The sequence below is a fragment of the Myotis brandtii genome, unplaced genomic scaffold (assembly GCF_000412655.1).
Source record: "Myotis brandtii unplaced genomic scaffold, ASM41265v1 scaffold691, whole genome shotgun sequence".
In the NCBI taxonomy this organism is placed as follows: domain Eukaryota; kingdom Metazoa; phylum Chordata; class Mammalia; order Chiroptera; family Vespertilionidae; genus Myotis; species Myotis brandtii.
In genome coordinates, this window is record NW_005370704.1 from 210,369 (window position 1) to 211,659 (window position 1,291).

At 64.0% G+C, this 1,291-nt stretch overlaps 1 protein-coding gene across 1 annotated transcript in view; it reads left to right on the top strand.

Moving 5' to 3' along the window:
• The window catches only part of UBAC1 (UBA domain containing 1), a 15,410-nt gene that overhangs the window by 3,233 nt on the left and 10,886 nt on the right, over positions 1-1,291 (top strand). The window contains exon 2 of the mRNA XM_014529662.1: positions 843-893. Within this exon, the coding sequence (XP_014385148.1) occupies positions 843-893 (51 nt within the window). The remainder of the gene's footprint in view (positions 1-842; positions 894-1,291) is intronic.

Here is a 1,291-nt window from a genome sequence, read left to right on the forward strand (position 1 = left end):
TGTGTGAGGCTTTCTTCCTGCTGCTCCTCAAGCTTCCCCCGGGGCCAAGGAGGGAGACGAGGAAGCTTCCTGTGGGGTCGGTCCAGCTTAACACTAGAAGGCCTCCAGGACCCGGGGCTGGGTAGGTCCTGCGTGTTGTTGCAGCTGCCTCCAGCCTGGACAGTGCTCCCACCCTCGGCCGCGGCCAGCAGGTGCTCCGAGGGCCCGAGAGCAGGGCCTGGTGCTGCTTCCTGGTGCTCATACCCCCACCTGATGGGGAAGCCACAGGGGCAAGGACATGTTCCCTCTGTGTTCGGAGCTGCAGGGTGTCAGCGCGGGCTGCAGAGACGTCTGTGGGTCCTGCCTGAAGTGCCCAGTGTGCCCACTCTGCTCAGCCGGGCTCTGACTCAGGGAAGGGCCGCAGTTGGCAGGTGGGTGCCGGGTGCCCCTCTGGTGGTGCAGGTGAGCAGCTCATGCTCCCACATCTCCACGCCAGCGCTGCCAGTGTTTGCTGGCTCCTCAGGGAAGGTGAGCTGCTGGTGATGAGAAGCAGGAGAGAGCTCCGGACCCGCCATCGGGGCGGTGAGGGTGCACGTCACCACAGGCCATGCCTGCTGTGTGCAGAGGCCCTGGTGGGGTTGACGGCAGGCCTAGAAGAGGAGGGCAGGGGCCTGGGGGCTGTGGCTCCAGTGTGGGGAGGGCAAGGGGCGTGTGTGCATTGGGGCACACTGCTGGTCTGTCCTGCTCCTTACACTGTCTCCAGTGCCTTCCGCAGGGGCGGGGGCGGGTCTTCAGTGTGTCCCGTTCCCCCATTGTGTTCTGGAGTTCCAGCCCTGGTCCACTGTGTCCCTCTGGTCTTCCAGGAGAGGCCCCCCAACAGCACCTGCAGCTTTGGGGTCTCTGGCTGTCGCTTGGTGAGCCAGGGCGGAGCAGCCTGCAGGTGTCTTCTCGGTCGGGATTTGCGGGCATGAGGTGGTCAGGCCCTGCTGGGCCTCCCTGTGGGCCAGCTTCTCTGCGCCGTCTCTCTCTCTCTCTCGCTCCCTTTCTGTGTGAGAAAGAAAAGCAAGTGCACAGTCATACTTAGACCCTCAGATCCTCAGGACACAAGGACCTGCTGTTTCCATGTTAAAATGACTCCTCGGGTCTTCCCAGACCAGAGGAAAGCGACTGGCACTGCCCCTGATTGCCACAGAGTGTTTCCTGTCGGCTCATCTGTTTCAGGGCCCTCAGCGGGTGGTGGACAGATCGCGGCCAGGGCTGGGGTGGACAGATCGCGGCCAGGGCTGGGGTGGACAGATCGCGGCCAGGGCTG